We start from the raw sequence: 23,914 nt of genomic DNA, 5'->3' as shown, positions 1-23,914 counted from the left end.
ACAGATGTTTCCAGCTGTAGTCTTGCATTAATTTGTCCATAATAAATCCAATCTGTTATACTAAGGTCAAAGTTTATTGAGCTATTTCTGTTTCTGGCTCTACTCAGCTGAACCTTTGTTCACGAGGTCACCTTATCTGTGCTGAATGGTGAAGTATGGTGTGATGGTCGTGCATCAGGGCTTTGTGGAGACAAGTCTTCTGCGATGTGGGTGTATGGCTAATGTGGCAGTTGATCAGTAAATACCTCCAAGCTGGCTGCTTGCTGAACCACATTGTCTTCCTCGTGTTACATACAAGATGTTGTGTGGGTGTGGCAGCTTAGGAATTTTTGGAAGGCATTTTTGCTTTTTTTGTTTTTGTTTTTTCGGAGCTTGGCTGAAAAATAGAAAATAATAATAATACACTCATACCAGGCTAAGATGCATTATTCTGCTTTTGAGAAATACTTTCTTAATTAGTAATAAGCGATGAATATCATTTTTCAAGGATCAGTTGTCAAGTGTCTGTTTCAGTCAGCCAGTGAAGAAATAAGAGCTCGCTCCTCGGTGTGTTTTCACTGCAATTTGACCGCTGTTGAGCTTTCTTAATCCTCCTATGTCAAACCAAACTTACCCTGGGCATTTCCCTCCAAATAAAAACTCTCCGCTGTCCTCCGTGTCCAGGTTTCATTATGAGCGAGCACCTTCACGCTCGCCCTCCTTCAGAGGATGATTGGTCAGTCCCCCACCCTCCCTGCTGCACTCCCCTTATTCTCTATCTCTCTTCCTACTTAAATACTTTTAGCATAAAGAGTGAGAAGGAGGGGAGGGGGATGGGAGATCCATGGGGGAGGGGAGCTGAGCGCTCGCTCTGTCACTGACGAGGGAGAGAAAGAGGGAGGGAGGGGGGGGAGAGAGAGAGAGGGAGGGGGGGGGGGAGAGAGAGAGAGAGGGAGGGAGAGAGAGAGACGAATTGTGTCCCATATGTGGGGAAAAAAGCATAGCAGTGCACATGCAGGTCTGGTCTGCTCCAGGGATTATCCTAGCGCTTTCAGATCTGATGGAGGACATGCAGGCATGAATAGGTAAGACTGCTTGTCTTCTCTGCATCTATGTGTTTATCTGCTGTCATAGCCCGCTGCTATCCCTGCTGTTTGACTTGGCCGGGCTGAAGTTGGAGGAAGACGGGAACTGAGCGTGTTGAAACAGCTCTCCTGTTTGGCCAAGGACCATGAGACATTTCCTTGAGAAAACTCAGCTTTCTCTGCCTTCTCCCTTCAGCCTCGCTCTGACCTGTGCTGATGCAGGGCAGTGTTTGCTTTAAGTGGGAACTGTGGTTTGCCGCTGTAGTGTGCATGTTATTCTGGGCTGAGTGGTAAAAGTTGACTGTCAGTCGGAGCAGAGTGGGTTTGTAGTCTGATACTGTGTTGTTGCCTGTTGGTGTCCACAGATAGCCTTGTGGTCATTGCGTAATTTCTCTTCTATGTGAACAGTACATTTATGAATATAAATCTGTATTTAATAGGTTTGTTTTAAAGCGAACAGACTGCTGCCAAAAGTATTAACAGAGCATTAAATAAAACGGTTGTTTAAGACTTGGTTTACATATCTGAGATTATGTAATTTATGACTTTTAATATTTGACTTATAAATGAACTGTAGATTCTACAGATGTGGTTTTCACAGAAAGCATTAATGACCCCAAAGGCTCAATGAAAAAACTTTCATGGAAATATTTTATTTGCACGGCTTTTTCAGAGAGGTGCTCCAGATGAGAAAAGCATAATAAAAACTAGAAGGTTAAGCTGATTTGAGTTGGTGCGTGATCAAAATTTCTTTCACAACTTGACTTTTCAACCTAATTAGAGACTTGGTGTAATTTAATGTGCTTTATCTTTGAAAGTAGACAAAAACAATAGCTGGTTATATTTAGATTTCCACATTAAAAATACATTTTAAATCATTTTACAGCTGAAGCTGATGTGTTTGGACAGCTGGACAGCTGGAACTTTGGCTATATCTTTCCCCTGCATTTTGTTAGTACGGCTCCAAAAGTGCTCTGTGTCCTAAGAATGCAGTCTTTATTGCCCCAGTGCACAGAGCAATGGTATGCATGAGTCTTTTTGTGAGGCAGATTTAGAAAGCCCTCTTTAGAGGCTGGATGCAGCCTCACAATCAGCTTAATGCCTGCCTATAATGAACGCCCTTGTGCGCCTCAGTTTGGTAGACTGAGTGCGTGTGTGTGTTTGTGTTTATATCAGTTTGAATTCTGTTCTTGTTACGCTGATCGGGCTCTTGGGTTGGTCAATAATTCCATCAAATTCCGGTTCAATCTTGTGTTTGGATGTGTGTTGGCTTGTGAGCTCGCCTTGCAAGCATTGGTTGACGTTTGAGTGTCCACACAGTGCAGCAGCCAGTAACTCCCTCACCTCTTTTTCTCTCTCTCTCGCTCTCTCAGGGCTGTTCTGTTGTCAGTGCAACCTCATGCCAGTGATGGACTACAGCCGGACGGGCACTAACCTTAGCTGGCATTCACAAAACAGCCTTCCTCCTTATTGAGACCAGCTCCACAGAATGCTGAGTCCTATTGTCCCTTATAGTGAGTACACTATACCCTTCTCTCTATCTGCTCTGCACACCAAACGGCCTCATTCCCTCACTTGGACTTTGCCTTAATCAATGAGTCTCCGTTCCAAAAATACACAGGAGCGAACATCGTGTTTGTGTAGTTTGCAAACAGAGGAAGAATTGACAGTTGATCGTGCAATCAGAAACGTGTTGGGCTTTTTTTCCTTTTCTTTTTTTCCCTTTCCTGCTTGACGTGCGTTGTGGAAATGCTAAACCCCGGGCACTGGCCCTGTGTGAATGTTTCATCAGCAGACGGAAGACACAGATGGGGAGAGGAAGAGGTTGGAGGGCTGATGGTTTAAGCTACAGAAACCCTTCAGTCCTCAAAGTGTCATTTTACTTACACACACACACACACACATGCACACACGGCCTCCTGCCTTCTCTGCTTTTTCCTCCTCCCCTCTCTCTATTCTCCCTTCAATGCTGATCTAATAACTAACATGTCCAGTGTTCGTCTCCCCCTTTGCACCCTCCCACCAGGTTTCATTTGAGTCAGAGTCCAGTGCTCCGGCTCTCCGAAACGGCATTGTTTGCCGGCCAGCATGGGGCTGCCTCCGTGGCCTCGGCCTCGAGCGCCTTTTTCCCATCTCTTTAAATGGCCTCAAAGGAACATTATTGGCTTGACAGTTACAAGAAAAGGAGGAGAAATCACATGGAAAGGTCAATTTAAAAAGTATTACTTAAAAATGGTTTGTAGGAACTTTTGATTGTGTTTTTAAATGTGGCTTCGGTCGCAGTGTAGGCGAGCGCGTGGGCGTGTGAATTCAAACTGGAAAACAGAGTTTGATTAAAGCATCATGAGCAGATGTTTGACAGTAACCATGGCTGTTTGTTTGCTTTTGGTGGATTTCACCCTCTAAATGCCCAAATAAGTAGCTGACCTCTCGTTTTTGTTTTGAAACCGGTCCGTTCACAAGTGGCTCGTGGTTGAAATATTGCCAGCTCCCAGAATTTTTTAAATTTTTTTGATTAAACGCTGTTTATAGTTCAGACCCTAATTAGACCGAGTTTGGCCGTGCATTTGAAAGGCCTGTTTCGCAGGTTACTCCTTTAGTTCCCTGCAACCTGCGGGTCCACACTCACTAGTTATACTCGGCGCTGCTGAAATGGACAGCGAGTCTAAGAATGTCACAAAGTGATGGTGGAATAGTAAGCATGCCTTCGGAGATGACACACTGTTGGTCCTTCATAGGACTCTTCCGGTACATTATGTTTTAGGCTTTGTGGGCCTCTGTGTGTGGCTTGCTGTTGTGATCAGGACACACAGTGCTTCTTTTCATCTTCTCAGATCAACAGCTTGATGGGTTTTCATGTGTGGTGCATTTCTGTTCTGCAGTGTTTCTGCAGCGGCGAGCTCATTTCAGAGCGGCCTGCTAGTATTTGTGCATGCAAAGTTCACACAGGGGATTGTATGAGCATGTGCAGCAGTGTTCGGTAGGCTTTGCCGTTTATTCTCAGACCAAGCGTGACACACAAATATGCCCCTGTGCTTGATTGTGATGTCTCGGCGTACTGTCTTTTAGATAAGGACGCTGAGTATGTGCAGTGCATGTGAAGACTCTCACTTCCATGTTGGAATCCCCTTTGTGGGAATGTGGAGCATTCCTGCTTCCCAGTGCTACTTCTGACTCCTGCTGTTGGCATTTCTGTTCTGAGTCAAGTCCCCTTGTATGAACACAAACAAGGTGACATGTGCTTAGGACAGGTACACCGACACAGAGTTTAAAGGGGGGGGGGGAATCAGAACCACTTCGACTTAATGAATAAGATGTCATAATTATTCGGTGTCTGAGTGTCTGATTCTATATTAGCCTGTTCAGCCCTTGTCCCCGTCTCCGGCCAGTCCAGAATACTTCAAGCTGGGGTGAGCAGCTATGGCCGGACCTGCGGAGAAACCTGAGAGAGATTCCAGGGGCCATGGATACTCCTGGAGGGATTTGGTGCAAAGAATCTGTAATCTGCACTTCAAACACACTCTTAAATCAGTCCCAGGCCGCCAACCCAAGAGTGCCCTAACTCTTGTTGCTGGGGGCCCCTGCTGGTGTAGCAGTACCTTTTCTTTTAAAACAGAATGCATGCGCACACACATATATACAAACACACACTCCCAGAGCGACTACACACAAGAGCCCAGATCTGCCAGTTTTTATAGCTCTCTCCTCTGACTGACCCCTCTCCTTTCTCTCTCTTGCTCTGTTTTTGTGTTTTGTGTGAGTGTCTTTGTGAATGACTCCGGCAAGTCATGGAGCGTTTTTGTATGGAGGAAAAAAGACTAGATCTCATCCCGGCTCCTGAAGGAGGAGGTTGGAGGGCTGTGCCAGCGCGTATCTCTATTGTAGGCAGAGTGGTATGAGTGGTGCAGTAGAAGGAGGTCTGTGAGGCCCTTGAGTAAACACACAGCCTAAAGTGTGTGCGAATAAGTGCTAGGATCATTAGTTTGGGTGTGAATGTGTTCCAATTAGCCACCAGAGTGTGTGCGTGCGTGTTTGTGTGCGTTTGCGTCTACGTCCACAAGAAAAGAAGGTTAGGAACCCAGGCCCTGTGAGTTCACGGGCTCTGTGGTTTGTCTCTCTACGGGTTTATCAGCTCATTAAGGAGACCTCCGCTCCCATTAAGGGTCCAATTAAGAAGCAGGGTGGTGAGGCTCATTCAGGTGGCAGCGCTGAACTGGATTCCTGAGGCAGCAGAATTCAGAGCTCGACAATGTGACACGTCTTCCACACCAGCAGAGCTAATTAGTAAATTACTACACTTGAGAAATAACATACTTTAATTGTCGTGTCTCGAGTGTTTGTAGGTGTTTGTAGTCTAATGTCCAGAAAACGCTCTGCTAGAAAGAAGAGAGGCTGTGGAATGTCACTCGAGCTTTCTCTAATTTGTGTGTGTGTACCAACAGAAAACAACAAATCCCAAAGCTGTCCATGTGCCGCGAGTATAAGCTCAGAGCACAGAGGGACCAAGGGATTTGGATAGAAAAGAGGGGGGGATGCAAGATGCTCAGTGGGAATGTGGGGGAATAAGGGAGGTGGAGAAGCGGAGAAACACAGATAGGAGATTGGAGGGAAAAGACAGAGCTGAAGAGGAGGAGATGGAGCGAGAGAGAGATTGGGTGGGTGAGACAGATGGAAGGGGTGATTGGTCATCACAGAGCCTTAGGACAGCTGTTCTTTGATATATTAGTGGACACAATGACCTAAAGCCAGCCTGTAGTCACAGAAAATAGGGACCCTGTTCTTTTTGTTTTTTGTTTTTGTTTTGTTTTTTGTTTTTTTCCTTCTTGAAGGGAAGGCGGGTGGGGGGTCGACGGACCGCTGCCATTTGTGGACGTGCATTAGCAGGCACGGGGGATGGGGGAGTTGTTTCTAAAATTACGAGCATGAAGTGACGCATCCAGCAATTATTCTGGAGGCTTTCTAGTTTTGGAGAGTGCTGAGAAAAGCAGCGCAAAATGAGCGTGCTCGCTCTCAGGCAGGACTTTGCATTTTGCTGCACTCTCATTAGCAATTCTAAACACGTTTGTCAATTAATCAATGTTTAGCAAAATGCCATCAGGTAGTTTGGCCGCTGCTCCACCTCCATCCACTCTGCTTAAAATAGCAACTTTTAATGCCACAGAACATTAATCTGCCTCTAATTTACCCTTTTGTTTTATTTTGAATCGATATTTATTTTTTTCACTTATCCTAGTTACATGGCATTACAAAGGTATTAAAATTGTATCATTAAGTTTAAAAAGCCGCACACACTTTGGTCATTTTGTCCTTATCCTCTCATGAAGTAATATTAGCTTCACACGCTGACAAAAACTCTTCTGACAGCTGGCCTGGAACAATCCCAGAGGAGGGTGAAACAAAAAAGGAGTAAGTCAAACTGTCATTGGAGTGCAGATAGCTCTATCCACAGAAAGATGAAAGTATAGAGATAGAGACACACATACACACAAAAAACTCACAGAGGACATCCCTCAATGCCACTGCAGGAGATGGGCTCTGTCCTCCTGGGAGTGTACTGGTGAGGCGTCTTTGAAAAGAGCTGCGTCTGCTCGCGCTCTGGGCAGCAGGTGTGAAAACTCCCCAACAGAGCTCCCGCACTCTTCTGTTATTACATCTTTTTAGGGACATGAAGAGGGAGCAGATGAGCCAGATGCAGCGAGAGGCCTAGCGCGGGATTGTGTTTCATTTGAGTGATAGCAGGCCTGCGACTGAGAATTAGATTTATAATAATTTTCCTCAGCAATCTCCAATTATGCATGCCTGATATATGATGATCCCCGCTGGTCGGGTGCGCATTATCCCCGTTTTAACGTGGGTCGACGAGGGTCCGAAGAGCCGACCTCTAACGGCGTTTTGGCAATACCCCACACAATCACAGAGGCTCCTCTGCGACTGTGGGGTAATAATGCACAGGGTGACTCGACACGGTGTAACGCGAGTGTCGTACGAAATAATCCAAAATTTATGGCAGGAATTTATTATCTTTATCACCGTCTTCAGGTCTGAACTGTGCAAGGGGCTGATAAAATGTGTATTTCATACCAAGTGTGAAAACGTCCAGAGACAATTTTCTACTCTGTCCACCAGCTAGGCTGTGAAATGTGGCCGGTGTCTCCGATTGGTGTTTTTACGACACACCGGTAGCATGCAGCAGCATACAGCCTAGAAAGAATGCCCTGCTTGATATTAGTATCATAAATCATAGTGAACTTGAGAGCAGAGGACTTCAAGGGCTTGAAACAGCAAATCAAGATAACATACATACACAAGAGATTTTCAGTTGCTTCGTGGTTTGCGTGCTAAACTGATGATCATTTGGGAGATTTCCTATTCAAAGCAATGTGTTGGGTTTTGAAAACGAGCAGTTGTGTTTAAAGAGTTCAGACGAAAAAGGGAAAAAGTCTGTCTTACATATGTATAAGTGCCAAGCGTGAGTTTTGTCCAATAACTCATCGATCAGGTTGTGCTCGCTGAACACGTCCCGACTGATGCGGTCATTGGAACATCAACTTTGTGATTTATCAGCACAAACACAACGCCTGTCACACTTTGCCCTTCTCCACTTTCATTCCCCTTTTGCAATATCGGTGTGCGGTGCTTTGTGTGACTGCGCCCCTTTTAAGCTTTTTTTTCTTCTCCCTTTTTGAAGTGGCTGTTTTCTGAGAAGTTGTCTCAATTGAATTCCTGACACACTGCCACAACAGCCGGAGCAGCATTCTCAGAACAATTTGACACTGTGCTCTCTGCAACTTTTTGTTCATAGGTATTGAAAGAATTTTGTTTTAGGCATCAAGTCTACTTTTTCATGTTTACTTTCAGGTAGAATAGCTGGCCAGACTTGGAGGGTAACTCTTTATATTACCAAGACTGCAAATTTTAAGTTTATTTAAGCAATCATTTCTATCAGCTTAGCTTTTCTTGTTAATAAATAAAATATTAGAAACAATGTAACAAATGCATTAACTTTGGTGTTGTGTAGATGTATTTATTTTCTGGTCTGTGGATGGGGCGGAGCTGAACTCTGAATATATCCCAGATTAAATTGATCCAAAGCTCTCTTGTTTACAAGCGGCCCACAGTCCCAGAAGGCTTGTTGCATCCGTGTCCGTTTTGTTCCTCGAGGCCGGGAAAACAAAAGTGCCGGGAATGGAGAAGAGGGGGGGAGCAGCAACCTCAGGGGAGCTGTGAAATGGCACTGGAGCCCTCCGTCTCGGGGCTTCCAGCCAAGATAAGGTTTCACCTCACTCACTGATACTTATTTTATAGGAAACCACAACGCAGTCGAGAGCGATACCAGCCTTTATGGGCCACGAGCTACTTCAGTTTCAGCCAGTCAACAGGAGACTCTGTGACTTTGCAGGTGGCAGATCTGAGCATTTGAGGGCAGAAATCACAGCACTCCCCACACGCTCCCCCGTTTGGCATAAGTAGTCTAATTTTAATTTTAGGGCCTCCTCAAAGGAAAGCTGGTCTCTGCTGAAGTGAGCTGTGCCACTGTCTTCATCACACACACTCCTACAATGGGATGCAGCTCACACAAGTTCCTCAATAAATCCCAGGCTGACACAAAAGCTGTCAGTAGACTGCTGCTGAATAGATTAATAAGATTTCCATAATTAGACAGGGCCCTGACAATAGGATCCTTTAGGCTTTGTCTCAGGGCCAACTGGATTGTCCGATCCGTGCACGTCTGCTGGATGGTCGTCCGCCACAATGGCCGCACAGACAGTAAGGCGGTCAGAACATCTGTCTCTCCTGGGGCCAAGAACACACACAAACAGTGGGAAGTTTTATATGCATACACAGAAGGTTCTTATCAACCTCCCCACACTCAGTCGCACTTGGTCAACAGAAGAGCCATGTCATTATCTGTGTATATTGAACTTGGTCACTGCAAGTGATTTTTATTCACTTTAAATTTAACAGCGTAAGTGATGAAAGAGAAAACATTACACACTTTATATTTAGATCACAGAGGAGCTTTACTTTGTATTGTTAGCATGAAGAAAAGCTTCGATTGTATTGGATTCATATTTGTAAACAATATTCAAATCATAAAAGTCGTCTTTTATATGAGACGGAGTTCAGGGGATGGTGGCGCATAAATAAAAATATCAGCTCATCAGTGTTACTTGCAAATGGATTACAACATTTAGTGATTGCATTAGCAGCGCTAATGCTTCTATGTCACAACCCAGCATCGCATTAAAGCATGTATTGAAGTTAATCTAATGATTGCACTGCTATCCACAGTATGTCCACATTGTCCTGATTTCCTACTTCTAATCTTAGGTTTCTTCCCGTCCCTCCAGTGAATTAATCTGCGCGATGGCCCTGATTTAAGCAGAAGTGTAGATTAGCGCTCGCTCAGTTCATTTTGGAGTGCTACTACTCCTACTACTAAAACCACAGTCCAGCACTGGGAAAGATCTAATTGCATGGGACGCTAAACTGCTCAGCAACCCCGCTGTTTTCATCAGGGGTGAATGATCACTCGCATCGCTCTGTGGAAGAATTATAATAACGCTCAGATTTAACAGTGAATTGGTTTTTCAGTTACGGGCAGCTGGTCATTACTCCGGTCAGCGGGGTAGTGTACCATCCTGTATTAGAACTACTCTAATGATGGAGAGGACAGCAGTTAGCCCGCCTCACTGAGTCCTCTAATGTCTGCGCAAGTCTGCTTAGAAAGGACGAAGTGCCTGCTGTCCACTCTTTCCCCTCCCTGCCTCCATCCCTGCCTTTACCATCCCTCCCTCCCACTGCAGGTTTTATGAGCTCCCCTGGGCTCTCATCCATCTCTGTCACACACAGGCCCCATTATTGGGGCTGCTCACAAACTGGTTGGGCTGCAGATGGGAAGGGCCTGCAGGACATGTATATGGTTTCTGCAGCCTGGACAAAGACCTGCAAGTCAGACCAAAAAAAAAAAAAAGTGGTCATCTGGGTGTGGACAAGCCAATGTCTTCAGCATGTTTTTAAAAATAGAAGTGAACACAGTGCAAGACTGTTCTTGTACATCTTGTGGCCGTGGGTGTGAGGCTCTGTGGGTTGGGTGAAGCTTAGGGAAGCGCTTGAACTGGTTTGGCCATTGAGAACTTAAGGCAGTGCATTTGAATATGAAGGACATGATAATCCAATGGCCATCTGGTCTGCCGGTCTCATCTGACTGAATAAACAGGCGTAATCTGAAAACACACACGCGGAGGTTTGGAAATTGGGTAAGGAGGGAGGCCAAAGTTTGGGAGTGAGCTAGAGACCAAGAGAGCAGCAGCTTCTAATCTTGGACTGTGGATATTGAGCTTTGATTTAAATGGCAATAAGAGTCCTGGCTCCACACACACAGACAGCCATGAATAATGAATCATCAGGCGTCCGCTGAAGGAAAGGCAGAGACGGCAGCAATGATGACTTTCGCCATATTCCCTTTTACCTCCCGGTTTGTGACTGACGTAGTCCTCACCTTGGGGTAAATCATGACAGTTCAGTAATGCCAAGCTATGTGTGGAATGTCAAGCTAGTGCCTCAGCAAGATGCAACACTCTTCATGAAATGAACAATCCTATAATTATAAGATTGTGATTTTGTTTTTTTTAAACCAGCTTTTAAACATTGTTAATTACATCCGTTGCATGAGGGGAAACATGAAAAACAGATTTTTCTTGCTCTTCTCTGTCCTGTTAACTCAGCGATGATCAATTAGACCACGACCACTGCTGAAGTCAGCCAGAGGAACAGGCATTCCACTTTCCCAATGTTCCATAGGAGACTGTGCTGATGAATAGCACACTATGCTGCATTTCCAAACCCACCCACCCCCCTTTCTTTCTTGCTTTCTTTCTCACTCTCGCCACACCACTGTCCACACACACACACACACCCTTGTTCATTTCTCCCCTCCCCGTGTCCAGCCGGCCACTGGGCCTTTGGAGCTCTGGTGTACGGTGGGTGGGTGGATTGGTGGGTGGTACGTGGGGGGGCAGGGCGAAGAGAGCAGGCATTCAGAGCAACATGCACAGGGAGATAACAATAGCTCCTCTGGGAGATCTGCAGATGCTAGCAGTACAGGCAATAGTAGTGGGATCTTATCGCTACGCCAACATAAGCTGGGAAAGTGCGAAACAACACATCCACCCCACTGATCAGTTCCCCCCCGGTTTGCCCACAAATTAAAAATTAAAATGAAAAACTGAATTTTAGGCATTCTGACACTTTCTTTGTGTGTTTTAAATATAAATAAATAAATAAAACCATGGTTAAGATCATGGAAAGTCTTGCTGTTACTGCACCCAGATGCCCATGTAAACGCCTACTGTGGAGAAAAACATGGCCATAGATGAACTTATATGATGACCAATAAACTTCAGGCTTTCCTGTCTAAATTTAAAGTGTAATGATTTTTCTGATGCAAGTCTACTTAGAAGAAAAATATAACTTTTATTTACTGTTTTTTTTGTTTTGTTTCTATCAGGCCTGTTAAAGATGCACTGGAACCCAGAGCATGCCCAGCCCCTCAGCCAGTGGCCTGAGCAGCACCTGGACGTCTCCTCCACCACCTCCTCTCCGGCCCACAAGTCAGAATTTTACTCTGGCCGTAGCCGCAGCTCCTACAACTACGCCTGGGCCAATGACGACATCTCTGCCCTTACAGCCTCCAACTTGTTGAAGCGCTATGCTGAGAAGTATGCCGGCGTGCTGGACTCGCCATATGACCGGCCTTCTGCTGTGGGCACCTATCCAGAGTCTGGGGCCTTTGGGAGCCTAAATAACCAAAAGACTGAGCTGGAGCCTTGGCCACTGACGCACAGCACTGAAGCCTATCCCCTGGGGCCTCCTGGAGGCCATGACAGCCATTCGGGGCCCAAGACTGCAGCCACGTCCACGGGCCCTCCGGGGATTGGCAGCGTGTCAGTATTGAACAGTAACCTTTCAGACTCAGGTTACAGTGGTAGCAGCTCCTGCAGTGGGTCCACTGAGTACCCCTCTCGCTACAATGGCACCTATCTTTCCTCAGGTTTTTGTCCGCAACCCAACGCAGCACTTCCCCCTGCCTCTCTCCACACTCTCCAATCGACTCCCACTCTTGTGCCCAGCTATAGCCCTGCCACGCCAGTCTACAACTACCCCCCCAGCACATACCCTCCTCAGACCAGCCTTGCTCCTGGCTACAGCCACCCTTCTTCGACTTACCTCCCCTCAGGTCTACCGGCCCCTACCCCTGTTCCTTCAAGGCCCACTGTGGTAGGAGGCAGCTATAGTTACCAGAGCACAAGCCTTGGGACATCTGAATCTGGAGGGACATTGAAAAGAAAAGCCTTTGAGATGGGTGTTGAAGATGATGAGAGTGGGGACCGGTCGCGGTACAGGAAATACAGCTATGACCCTGTGAAGGCTGGGGGAAGCTCACCCTACAGTGTGAATGATAAAACGGATTGCCATGGAAATGGCTTCAGTAGTTCAGGCAGCACAGACCCTCAGACCTTCAAGCCCAGTAAGCCCTCCTCTCAGCCCTTGGTGTCTCCTCAGTTTGGGGCGGCAGGGCAGTACAGCCCTCCAACAGGCATGACGGGGGAGAATGGCATGACAGAACAGGGATTCACCCAGCAGCAGCAGCAGCAGCAGCAGCATTCCCAGGCTGTCAAACACCCTCCATTATGTGCTCCAACTGCTGAGGCTATGAAGAGTCCAGACCCGCGGCTGTTAGACCTCATCAATGGGGAGTTATTGGACTGCATCCCCGCATTGGGCTGGGGTGAGCTGGCTGGACTCACACATGTCAAAGCTGCCCTGGAGGAGGACCTGATGTGGCCCGTGTTGAGGCCAAGTCCAGTGGTGCAGCCACCAAGAGCCGTCCTGCTGTTCGGCCCCAGAGGAGGGGGTAAGACGACATTGACTCGCTCACTGGCTTCGCAGTTAGGGGCCTCTTTCTACCGTTTGAGTGGAACCATGCTGGCCTCTAAAGGGAAGCCTGAGGCAGAACACATTCTGGGGTCTCTGTTGCAGGTGGCGGGGGCACGGCAACCCTCAGTTGTGCTACTTAGTCAGGTGGAAGCCATGGAAGAGGAGGGCCTTAGGCAGGTACTGCTGAGCACCCTGGAGAAAGCTCAGGTGGGGACCACAGGTCTGGTGATTCTCGTATGCGCCACTGGAAGGCCAGATCTGCTGCAAGATGCTGTCCATCGGAGCTTTGCTAAGCGATACCACGTCGGCCTACCAGATGTGGCTCTGCGCAGAGAGGTGCTGCTGCAGGCTCTGTCGCCCCAGGGCTTCAGCCTGAGCGAGAGGGAGCTGAACGGTGTGCTGCAGCGCACGGAGGGCTTCACTGTGCGGGAGCTGCTGCAGCTCAGCCAGCAGGTGCTCTCGTCAGCATCCTCCTCAAATGGAGCCATGCACGGCCTCACCACGTCCAGCAAACCCCCCGACTTTACAGACTTCGAGAATGCCTTCTGCAAGGTGCGGCCACACACCACCGCAAAGGAACTGGACACTTGTGTAGAGTGGAGCAAGATGTATAGCCACTGAGAAAGCAGCCAGTCCCAGTACTCGGACTGCATTATGACCCTGTCTCTGCATCGGCATAGAAAGCCTTTGGAATGTTTTTGTTTTTTGTAATTACAGATTATTCAGCCAAAAGAGCCAGAGAAGCTCACAAACATGGGAGAGATGACAAGGTTGTTTCACTGGCAGAAGCATGCAATGATGTGCTGTTTTTGTTTTGCTGTAAATACCCGCAATATTTTGTTTTTCCCAAAGAAAATAAGGATGGGGCTTGTTTAAGTGTATTAGTAGTTTGGCCAATGGGAAAATCAGATAGCTGTTTTATGACTCAGAGATCCTGATTAGCCTGGGTCCAGGACAAAATCAATTATTTGTTGCAAGGTGAAGCGGTCCAAGCTTATGGATAATCAGGGTTTGGAAAATCCCTCCCCCCCTCCCCCTTGGCTGCTACTCTCAGGATCCTATTTATTACCAGTCCACTTCCATGCTTTCCAAATGTTGATTTACTCATTGAATTGCCACTAATCATTCAGTGCAAAGGGCTTGGGATCTGCAACATTTCAGCAAACCAGTTTTGACCAAAAAAACTTGTTAAACCAAATACAAAAGCAGCAGTAGTCTCAAATTTCTCCAAATGGGCTGGTTCTTCACATCGGTGTATTGATGTTGACAGCTTGTTACCAAATCACGAAACAGCAGCTTCTCCTTACTATTCTGCATCTTTTATTTCCTGTCATTCCGCCTTAAGTCCAGTTTCCCTCGAAATCTTCAATTAGAGCCACATTAATCCACCTGCACATCCAGCTTCTCCTTCAGCATGTCTGTTTTTTTGATTTCACTTACTGCTTTTTTTTTTTTGTAGTATGTAGTCATGTTTGAAATGCTCAGGAAGAATTTTACCTCAGAAATATGAAATAAAGAATGTATGTAATCGTAGGGTCTTAGTAGAGAGTGGCGGAGCGTGAGATAAAGGTGCGAGGGGAAACCTGACGGTCTTGTAGTACCCACTTCAACGAGGCTTTTACCTCGGGAGAGAAACTTGAATCTGCTACAAAGAGTAACATTGAATGTAATTCAGGTATTTCAAAGGATTTTTGATGCCATAAATCCATGTATTATTATATATGAATATATACATTTTTTTCCCTGTTCTTATAACCTTTATTTTTATTGTAGTTTATGGTGAAGTGACGATTGTGTTGAAGAAATGCTATGTAGAATACAGAAAATATTCCTTTTTTGTTGGACAAACTGCTTGCAAAAATCTGTGATATCTAGTGTTTACACATCCTGCATATGCATGTCTGCTTTATGATTTCACTGCTGCGTAACATCACTTGAAACTGTAAATACAATAAACACACACAATCACCTACGACGAAGCACAAGATGCCATCCAAAAAGACGAGTTTTGAGAAGTATGTGTAGCTTTTAACAAATCCCAAAGTATGAAAATTCACAGCTGATGTGTACATATTACATATGTAGACAATCCAAAGCAATCTCCCCTTTCCCAGCAGCTCTGTGGTTGTTTTAATAAGTGGGAAAAACCCGTCTTTTGTCTGCAGCAGCAGAGGTTGTGTGCATTAGACTGTTGCCATGGTCCTGAGGAGGTATAAACAGAATGATGTAATATTTCCTACCGTCCTTCTCCTCTCTCCGCCTCTCCCGCCCTCATCACTCTTTTTCTTTTTTTTCTGGTTTTCTCACTCCCCGATGCAATCTCATTAGATTGGATTGCCCCCTGGCCACAAAACCCAGTGGCCATGTGGCGTTGCATCTTCTCCCCACCCCCTTCCCCTCTCCTTATACCGATTCCTCTGGAGTGGAAGGGGTCTGATTGATGTCCAGCAACCCTATAGCACAGTGCAGACCTCCATTTCCAGTTGGTAGCTTCAGTCATGCCATACAGCCCCCACTGACTAAACTGATTGCCCTCTTGGAAATTCAAAGAAACACCTTTTCCAACTAGCAGAACAACCCCTGGCCCATCAGCGTTGTGCTGGAACTGCAAGCGATAATTCATTTGGTAATTACATAAATTTAAAAAACCTTTTGATTGCCTGTCCCCTGTACTTCTCACAGTTTGTCCAACAAAACAAGCTTTTATTGTGTACATTTGGATCTGTTATCACAGTAACTTTGTTCTTGGTTATTGTACATTTTCTGTAACCATTTCTACCTCATTTTTGCGGCATATTGTACATGAAAGTATTTATTTCATGTCTTTTTTGATGTCTGTTTAAAAAAACAAAAACAAATGATTATGTTCTTGAACTGTAATAGTCTACCTCAGAAAAGACTGTATTTTAAGATAAGAGTATCATACAATATTAAACAGAATTTGTCAATATTACTTTGTACTTATTTCGTTGCAGTTTTTCACTGGTTGACGTAACAGTAATAGCTATGGTTGATCCCAGCATCGAGGTCAGTTGCTTACATAGACGGTGTGTTGTTTTACGCACAAAGTTAAATCATAGGGCTTTGGATCTTTTTAGCTTGGACTGAATTAACACAGTTGGTTGCACAGTCAGCATATTAAGTGCTGTTAAAGACAGAAAAGACTCCTGTAAATGTGAGTAATGAAGATAAGGCAACCGAGGATACTGTGCACATAATTTTGCCAGTCTGCAAGCGTGTGTGTGTGTGTGTGTGTGTGTGTGTGTGTGTGTGTGTGTGTGTGTGTGTGTCTGCTGTAGCATCCAGAAGCAGTGCGAACACACCCCTGAGGCTTAAGGCCCAACACCAGAGCACAGAGGTCCTTCATCCCTGTCACTGTCTGTAAACAACAGCTCGTCCCAGCGGCCTAGCCTGCGCTATTTCTGGCCTTTTCCTGACATCTTTCAAACACTCAAAACTAAAAAGTAAATTTGAGCAACTCCATGCAAATAAGTAAAAGTTTAGCTTAAGTCTGAAAACAGAATCCGTCACTCCTCGGTTACAGGTTGTTAAAGGGCGTTTTGAAACATCTGAATGAATCCCGGTGGAAGCGTGGTGCTGCTGGCGTTAATGACAAGAGTAATTAATTGCCTAATAATGATACATAGCTCTGTTATAAGCACAACCTTGTGCAGCAGCTGCCCTTCATCCTCTGGTGAAGGATAATTGTCTCCGCAGCTGTTTAAAAATTATTTAATATCTTTTGCTGTCACAATCCCGATAACATTATCTGCAGAACAACATAACCTTGTAAAGGTAGACGGATCACGCAGTGGCTGTGGGAGAGTTTTCAGAGTACAATGATGAATAAATATGCTACTAATATTTTACCAACTGTGGTCTGAAGCCAACGCGTTTTTCTGCAAGCAGCAGACGCATATAAAGCTATAAAGTGCTGCCCTCACTACTTGATGACACTGCAGTGAGGGGGTTTGCAATTATTTGACCAAATGAGGGTACTTAAAAAAAAAAAACCCATATGGTTACCTTCTGCATTTAATACTTTTATATCCTGACGTCCATCCAGGAAGAGCCTGAAAAGCAATTTGTCCTTTTTGTCCTACAGTGGGTTCTGTCCTCCAGGAAGTCAATCATTTTTGTCCCCCTGCTGATTGGAGGTAATTAGGCGAGCAGAGTTTCTAACTGGATAATAAAAGATGCTAATGAGTCGCTGTCCTATTTACTGATAAAGTGGTAGTGAATAGCAGGACACAGCGCAGCCACATTTCCCTGACGGCGGCACACAGAAGCAAAGATTCAGAATAATATAAAATTTATATTTATTCATTGCCAGACTAATTTCTTTATTTGGGTGGGTTTAATATGAAGTTGTGGTCATGTAAGATTAACAAGATGTTCTCAAATGAATCTAACCAAGACATGGACTGATAATACGTGTTTTTAATATCTGCTTGTATATTTGATGTTGTGCTCTCAGATCAGGCAGCATAAGACTGAATATTTTCCAGCGTGCGCTCAGACTTCATAACTAATGACGATGATGTTCATCGTCATTGAATGCTCCCGATTTGAAGGTCCCAAAACCCGAATGTTATTTATGGTAACAACTATCATTAAAAAAAAGGGTCATTCTCTGAATCTCACTTCACCCCGACACAGATCTCCTCCCTACCTATACGTGCTGCCGGCCTTCCATTGTACAGGCCTTGATACTGACAAGGTTGACATCAGAGGGCAGCTCTGACACGGGGTGAGTTAGGACTGCCAGCTGTTAGCAATCAAGTCTATTTTGAAGTCAGGGACACACAGACCCCCAGGGCCAAAGTAGCAACTAGCCCAGCCCCTCACTCCCCAACCCACTCAAATCAGCCTACAACCTCCGAGCCCCCCGGTCCCACAGATAGCTAGCACATCTGTATTGGTTCCAGATGTTGCAAACTTGCACTGAGCGTCCTTTACCTAAGAGCACCCCGAAACAGCGTCAGAGAAGCACAGAGCTTAGTGCAGAAATCTAAAGAATATGCTCCAGTGCCTGCCACACTGGTGACAGAGAAATCACATTGTGGCAGTGTGTAGCCCTCCTAGAGAATAAGCTCTTTGTCATTTAACATTAGATATAGGCTCTCTCTTTAATAACAGGCATAGCTGTTGCCACAAATACCTGAATCTAATCTTTTAGGCTTTAAATATTTTGCCATTTCCGAAAAGAGAGACAAGGGCTAAGGAGACAACACCGGGGAAACGAAAGAATAATCATCAACACAATTATTATGTAAAGTTTGCACCTTCAAGCCACATACGTAATGGAAAATCCGCACTGAGCAAGAAAAAACAAAGGACACAAAAGAAACTGCTCAGGTTCTTTTAAAGGAAAAGCTCAAGCCTTTGCCGCAGCATTGTTTCTGTGTTGGTCAATCAAAGCTCTGAGGAAATTAGATCTGACAGGTGGAATGTCCTGCTAAAATACTTTGGCCTCTGCCCCCCGCTCACATGACCAAAGTGTGATCACTGAATAAATAAATAGTAAATAGATATACAGGAGAAAAAACAGACTGTGTGTTTAAGAACAACGAAAAATATATATCAGTGAGAGAAGAGCATTAGACAGGGATACTTATAGAAGGGGATCAAAGGGTTAACATTAGATATTCTACTAGGTTAGATTTGCTTGATGCTGGGTAGCCTGCAGATGCTCCTGTGCGGCGCTACATTTCATATCCCTGAACATGTGGCAGATTGTATGTATGTCACTACTCCCCCCCTGTGGCTAATCCGTGAAACCGCAGAGCAACAAGTGACAAAATTATGTAAGGAATCCACTCTTGATTCCCCTGAACTGAATTTTTGCAGAGTTTTTGTTTTATTCTTGTGCAAATTCCCATCAACATATACATTCATGCAAACTTCTCTCTCTTTCTCGGATTATTAAATTATAATTACACTACATTCAATCTCGAGTTGTTTTGAAATCACCAACCGTGATAATAAAATAGGATGTGAAACACCGACGCTGTCAAAAAACCATAATGACTTTCAATTACTGCAAATTCAAAACCAGAAAAAGCAAAACAGAAGCTGAGCTTTTTCAACACATCGACGACCCCTGCTGGCTTCACTTGGCAAGACTTTCACGCGTGTGCTTAAAAGCCATCAATACAAATTACATTAGAAAGGACTCAACCTTATAATGATGCTGGAATAATTCATACAGCTATTTTAAAAATATGTAAAAATTTAAATCTACAGTATGTAATAAACATGTGATGCAAGAGTGAACTGTTACATTCATGTTAACGATTTCTAGTGTGCAGATGCATCAGATCCTGAAGGCATATGTATATATTTACATATTTTTGTCATACAGATAATAGCTAGAATGGCTTGTGCATGTTTCTGTATACAGGGTCTGTATAAACACTGTATAATCTGTATCGTTATTGCATTTACTTGTAAGTACAGTACATAAGATAAAGGCTATAACTATTAATGCCATCATCATGAGGTAAAAATGTTAGGGATGTTAATAAAATATAAATTGTTAAAGCAGAATTATAGTAAAATGGATTTACATTCTGAACTAAGACAGTAATGAATCAGTGCCCATATTTACAAAATGTGAATGTGCATAGAATAGTAATACTTAGATAGATTTACATGTGCATATTGCTGCATGCACAAGATTTCTATGAATGCATGCACACATATGGAAGGTTTCTTTTTCATTTGACTATGCAGTGCTGTAAATCCTTGGTACACCACATGCAGCAGCAGCTTGCAGCACCACCTCTAGCAGCAATAACTCAATAACTATTGAGTCTCTCACGTCGTTAGAAGAATTTTGTCCCACTCTTCTTTGTGAATTTGCTTGGGTTCTTTGAGGTTTGTGGCTCTGGACTGCAACCACAGCATTTCAGTGACCTGAGGTCTGGGCTTTGACTCGTCCATTGCAACACTTCTTTTGTTTTCCAGTAGTTCTGTTGTAGATTTGCTGCAAAAGAACAACTGGAGGACTGCAAGGAGACCAGGACTGCAAGGAGACCAGGACTGCAAGGAGACCAGGTGCTGTGTTTGCAAAACAAATTAAAAAGGAATCACTGTCTTGCTAGTGTGGGATTATAATATTATCTTATGCCATGTTATACCCCTGATTAAAGATTGTGAAATTATTATGTAGTTTAACTTTGCATTATTCTCCTGAATTAGAAGAAGGTGATAACTATTACATTTGTTAAATTGAAGCGTTAGCATGAAGTGTTTGCGTATTATGTCCAAAAATCTACACACCTTTGGTTTTGTCTTTTGAAAGGACATTGTTCTAGGAGTGTTGTGGTTTCTAGAGAAACTGAAGCAGTTATCTCCTGGCAGCCTGTCTAAACAAGCTGCACTTCTTCAGTCTTCAACTTTAACCTTTAAAATGCTGAGGCCTGCAGAGTCTGGGGTGTAGCTATTGGATTTTGTGTAGTTTCTCTGAGCACCGTAGGGCAGACCTTGGTCTTATTTTGGTGGTATGTCCACTCCAAAGATTGAAGTGTTTGCTACACTGTATTTACAAACACTTGCTGCAGACCAGCAAACTGCCAAAACTTCTGCTGTTTGTGTTGTTGTTAGCCAGAAATGCGGTTTTGTGTTGTTTTTGTTGGGAAAATAAATATGCTTTACATTTCAGACTCCTGTTGTTATGACTACCTTGTTTTGCCTACTTGGTCGCTCGACCAAGCTCACAACAAAAAAATTTGACTCCTTCCTAATGTGTGTGTGTATATATATATATATATATATATATATATATATATATATATATATATATATATATATATAGACAACCTGGGTAAATACAGAATGCAGTTTTTAAATAAAGATTCAATTTAGCTATCCAAACCAAACTAGTCATGTGTGAAAAAGTAAGAGTATTCACTGTGATTAACCACATTTTTGGAAAGGGGAGTTCAGTTTCACTAGCCGTGCCCAAACTTGTGTGAAATGAAGTAGACTAAAAGATCTAAAAAAGCAACACGTCATGCCACGAGCTAAAGAAACAGCAGAGAAACAAAGTCACTGATATCTATCGGTCTGGAAAGGGTTACAAAACCATTAGTAAGGCTTTGGGACTCCAGTGAACCACAGTGAGAGCCATTATCCACTAATGGAAAAAAACAGGGAACTATACTGAACCTTCCCGGGAGTGGCCAGCTCAACAAAATTACTCAAAGAGCACATCCAGAACTTATGCAGGAGATCACAAAGGAACCCTGGCCTCACTTACCTCAGTTCATGATTCAATAATAAGAAAGAGACTGGGCATCCATGGGAGTTTGAGTCATGTTAGCATTTCATAAAGAGAGCAGTCAAACATGGTGGTGGCAGTGTGACGGTCTGGGGCTGCTTTGCTGCTTCAGGATGACTTGCTGTCATTGATGGAAACATGAATTCTGCTCTCTGCCAGAAAATCATGAAAGAGAATCAACGGCCATTAGTTCATGCACTGAAGCTCAATCTCAGTTAGGATATGCAGCAGGACACACCAGCAAGTCCACGTCTGGATGACTAAAACAGCATAATGAAGGTTTTGAACAGACTTGAATCTAATTGAGATGTTTTGGCCTGAGCTTAACAAGGTCGTTCTTGCTTAAAAACCATCCAAATGTGTCTGCATTAAAATTCTAATTTTGGACAGAAGAATGGGCAGTGGTTTGGGTACCTTTTCCCTTAATAAATTAAATCATCATTTAAAAACATTTTGTATTTATGTGGTTATCTTTGTCTAATATTAAAATGTGTTTGATAATATGATACGTGTAAGTGTGACAAATACAAAAAAAAAGGAAATCAAATATTTCACAGTACTGTATGTATAGATTAGCTGGAGTTTGGCCCTACGGCACTTTCTACATAAGGTGTAGAAGTTTAAACAGCCATTAAAGAAAAGCACATATCAAAGAAAAACATTTGAGAGTGCTATAATGTCCTTATTTTCAAAAGTGAACAACTTTCTTTTTAATCTTATGAAACATGAACTGATGAGTGATGATGCACAATGTCCATTTAATGTTTAATGGGATCATTAATCATACATAATTTATGATTTTTAATGGATAGAAACACAGAGCTTATAACCACCACTTCGGTGTTCCAATAGCATAGTGTGTTACCTAAGAATTTATAATTATGCTCTGTTTTTATGTTATATTAGATTAAAAAAATATGGTTTTCTTTCAAAAAACCAAATGTTTTTTTGTTTTTTTTTTTTAGATGTGGTGAACTTTTATTTCTGTGATCTGTCATTTATCACTCAAAGAAGTTTTTGTAGTTTGTTAATGTTGCTACTTAATCTGCATTGTTGGATTGAGCAAGTGTGCGTTTAATCTTCGTGTTCTGATTTTATTTTTATTTGCTTTTGTAATAACTGGCCAATAACACTTGCTGAAAATGAAGTTAGAAGGTGTCAAATACCTGATTATATTACATTAACTGTTTATTATTGTTATTATGCCTTTGTGTTTATTCTGCATTTGAATGTTTCCCTGCAAAGTTAAACCAGTTTTAACTACTTAACAGCGCCACTGCCGGCTTTGTTCGTCAGTATTAAAACAGTGAACTGAAGCAAGTAGTTAAGCTGTGACGTTTTATGAGCAAAATCCTTACTTAATTTATCTTTAGCTGTCAAACAAAACAGAGAGGCCGATATCTGCTTACTGAAGTTGCGTTACTTAAGTAAGCTATTTGAAGACATGTTTATTAACTGCATGTCAACATCATTGTTGAGTCATACGTTAGTCACAGAAGATATCTGAATGCGACTGCACCAAGCTCAACAGGAAAACGACAATCTTAATGAGCTCTTATTAGCCTGACGGGGTAAACTTCAAGCCACCGAAGGGTGACTTTACCACCAATGGCGTGTCCAGCGGGGTGGCCTGGGGGGGCACAGGCCACCCCCCAAACCAGACTGGCCACCCCAGGTGCCACCCCAAAGGCAAAACAATAAAATTCAATCAAATATCAAATGTCCGATTAAGTTTTCACGGTCACGAAAGACGGCACTGCAGGAAACAATTTTTCGGTGAAAGAAAATGAGGACAGAATAAATGTCCCGGTAAGTAATATTAAGTTTGTTGAGTTTAGTAAACTTCGGTGAAATTAGAATACCAAGGAAAAAAATAACACTTAAAGAATTATTGCAGCTGTGGAATATTTCAGACAGTATGCTACTGAGGGGAGCTAACATAAGAGTTATGAGTTATAAGATATAATCTAAGTCGTAACATTGCTGTATGGAGCTGCAGATTTGGTTGCAGGTTAACATAGCTGGACTGGCCATCGGGCATACCGGGCATGTGCCCGGTGACTTATTTTTTATTTTTTTTGTAATGGCATGAACAATGAGAGGTGGTGGATTGGCCAGATGCAGGTCGATGTGTAGAAATAACTCCGTTGTTTGGTGGTGGCTATGACGGGGCTTCCACAGAGGCAACAGGTGGATGAGGGAAGGGGAGGCAGGAGGAGAGACCCGAAGCAGCCGCCAGTCCGAGTGTCAGGTGAACTGAACTTCAGGTAAGAAGTTATGACCTGCAGTCTATCTGGGTCAGATATAAACCAAGTTTAGGTGGAGTTTATTTTCATGTTGCTGACTTTTTACTGTCAGTTGCAATAACTCATACTGCGTTCTAGCCAGTTTGACGGAGTTTTTATACAGCTGGGTGGGTGCTATGATGTTACTGATAGTGAACTTTATTTTATTCATAAGGTTAGTAGAGTTGCCAACGGCTCCTTAAAAAAATGGAATGGTCCCTCATTCAGAGAAAATATTACGCGTTTCGTATTGAGCTGAGAAGAGACGCAGTTTGTCCCGGACTTTAGCTAGAATGGAAAAAAGACACAAAGCTGGATTTATTCTGTCTTTATGCTGCACA

At 43.6% G+C, this 23,914-nt stretch overlaps 1 protein-coding gene across 3 annotated transcripts; it reads left to right on the top strand.

Annotated features, from left to right (window-relative positions):
* The first annotated feature begins 978 nt into the window (after nt 1–978).
* On the top strand, nt 979–14,788 carry fignl2 (fidgetin like 2). Of its 3 annotated transcripts, none has more exons than XM_085344271.1 (3): nt 979–1,064; nt 2,438–2,578; nt 11,575–14,788. In XM_085344271.1, the coding sequence occupies exons 2-3, from the start codon at nt 2,554–2,556 to the stop codon at nt 13,623–13,625; spliced, it is 2,076 nt and encodes a 691-aa protein (XP_085200397.1). In that variant the 5' UTR covers nt 979–1,064; nt 2,438–2,553; the 3' UTR covers nt 13,626–14,788. The 3 variants fall into 3 exon arrangements, with proteins under 3 accessions (XP_085200397.1, XP_085200396.1, XP_085200398.1); XM_085344270.1 differs by having other exon boundaries at nt 2,438–3,270; XM_085344272.1 differs by lacking the exon at nt 2,438–2,578.
* Nucleotides 14,789–23,914: the final 9,126 nt, after the last annotated feature.

Source organism: Diplotaxodon limnothrissa, linkage group LG20 (assembly GCF_057381915.1).
Source record: "Diplotaxodon limnothrissa isolate DT_005_m linkage group LG20, D_limnothrissa_male_GT1.1, whole genome shotgun sequence".
Taxonomy (NCBI): Eukaryota; Metazoa; Chordata; class Actinopteri; order Cichliformes; family Cichlidae; genus Diplotaxodon; species Diplotaxodon limnothrissa.
Note: the sequence above shows the minus strand (reverse complement) of the source record. Positions and strands in the feature narration are given on the sequence as shown.